Source organism: Fukomys damarensis, unplaced genomic scaffold (assembly GCF_012274545.1).
Source record: "Fukomys damarensis isolate Sample0158 unplaced genomic scaffold, DMR_v1.0_HiC HiC_scaffold_34, whole genome shotgun sequence".
Classification (NCBI taxonomy): Eukaryota; Metazoa; Chordata; class Mammalia; order Rodentia; family Bathyergidae; genus Fukomys; species Fukomys damarensis.
Genome location: NW_022900946.1, coordinates 352,412 through 353,473, shown reverse-complemented (window position 1 = coordinate 353,473; position 1,062 = coordinate 352,412). Strand labels below are relative to the sequence as shown.

Genomic DNA, 1,062 nt, shown 5'->3' with positions numbered 1-1,062 from the left:
ATCCAGGCGCAAGGCCGTGCTGCTGTTCAGATCTGCAGACCCGGGAGAGGACCGAAGGGAGTGCAGCCTGAAACACGGCGAAGTTAACCAGATGCTGGGGGAAGGGGAAGGCCGACTGGGCAGCTGGGAGAACTTCAGCGCCCGGAAGGCCGAGGCGAGGAATAATGCTTCGGGCACAGCGAAATGGCCACGGAGGACAGGACTGGCCATCCCTAGTGAAAGTGGGGTCCAGCGAAAGGAATTTCGGTTCCCACACCGCTATTCTGGGTCTTGACGACTGTTCAGCCAGCAAACGCCCCGGCCCTTCGCCCCGCCCCCCGCGGGTGAGACCGTACCATTGCACCTTTACAGGGTTGGGCGTGGATCAGGGCTAATCCTGTAGAGCAAGCATAAGTTAGTCATTAGAAATATGACGATCGATATTATCATCTCGATCGTCAGCTAATCTGTGTCACTTTTGTCTGCTTTAACCCCTTACATTCTCTGGAGCACGTTGAGAAACCGGCTCTGCCCCCCCTGTATTTTCCACAGATGGTACCTCCCGCCGCGCCGCGTAGGCGGGGAGCCGTACAAAAGCTGCGACGCAGGAGGCGGGGCTGCTCAGTCCTCGAGGCGTCGGCTCTGCGCGGCGGAGGTTCCTCGCTGCTTGTGGGCCTGTGAGCGCGTGCGCGGACATGGCCTCAAACGGTATGTAAGGGCGCGAGGCGGTGGTTCCACGCCGGCTCAGCGTTTCGTCCCCTCTCCGGAGGGTTTTGGGTTTTCGGTGGGCCCGGAGCGAGGGTCTCGTGTAGTGTTTTCGCACCGCTGTGGCGGGAAGCAACGGAGAGGGTGGAAGAGGGCGGTCGATGTCGCCATTTTGTTTCTTCCCTCTTGCGCCTCGCGCTCCTCGCGCGAGGAGCTGTCTTCGCTTCGCGGTCTGTTTGCATGCAGCTCTGGGGAGGGGGCTTCTTAGAGATTTCAAGTGTTAGGGAAGGGTGGGAGTGCTCGGGCCCCGCAGCCTGGCCCCGCACCTCTGGCGCAGTCCCGCGGAGGGCCCCGCTTTGTCGCAGTGCTGCATCCGGG

The 1,062-nt window shown here is 61.5% G+C and overlaps 1 protein-coding gene across 2 annotated transcripts in view; it reads left to right on the top strand.

Annotated features, from left to right (window-relative positions):
* The first annotated feature begins 602 nt into the window (after positions 1-602).
* The window catches only part of Fus (FUS RNA binding protein), a 12,781-nt gene continuing 12,321 nt past the window's right edge, over positions 603-1,062 (top strand). For both annotated transcript variants that reach the window (XM_010617453.2, XM_010617452.2), the window contains exon 1: positions 603-687. In XM_010617453.2, coding sequence (XP_010615755.1) covers positions 675-687 — 13 coding nt within the window. In that variant the 5' untranslated portion in view covers positions 603-674. The remainder of the gene's footprint in view (positions 688-1,062) is intronic.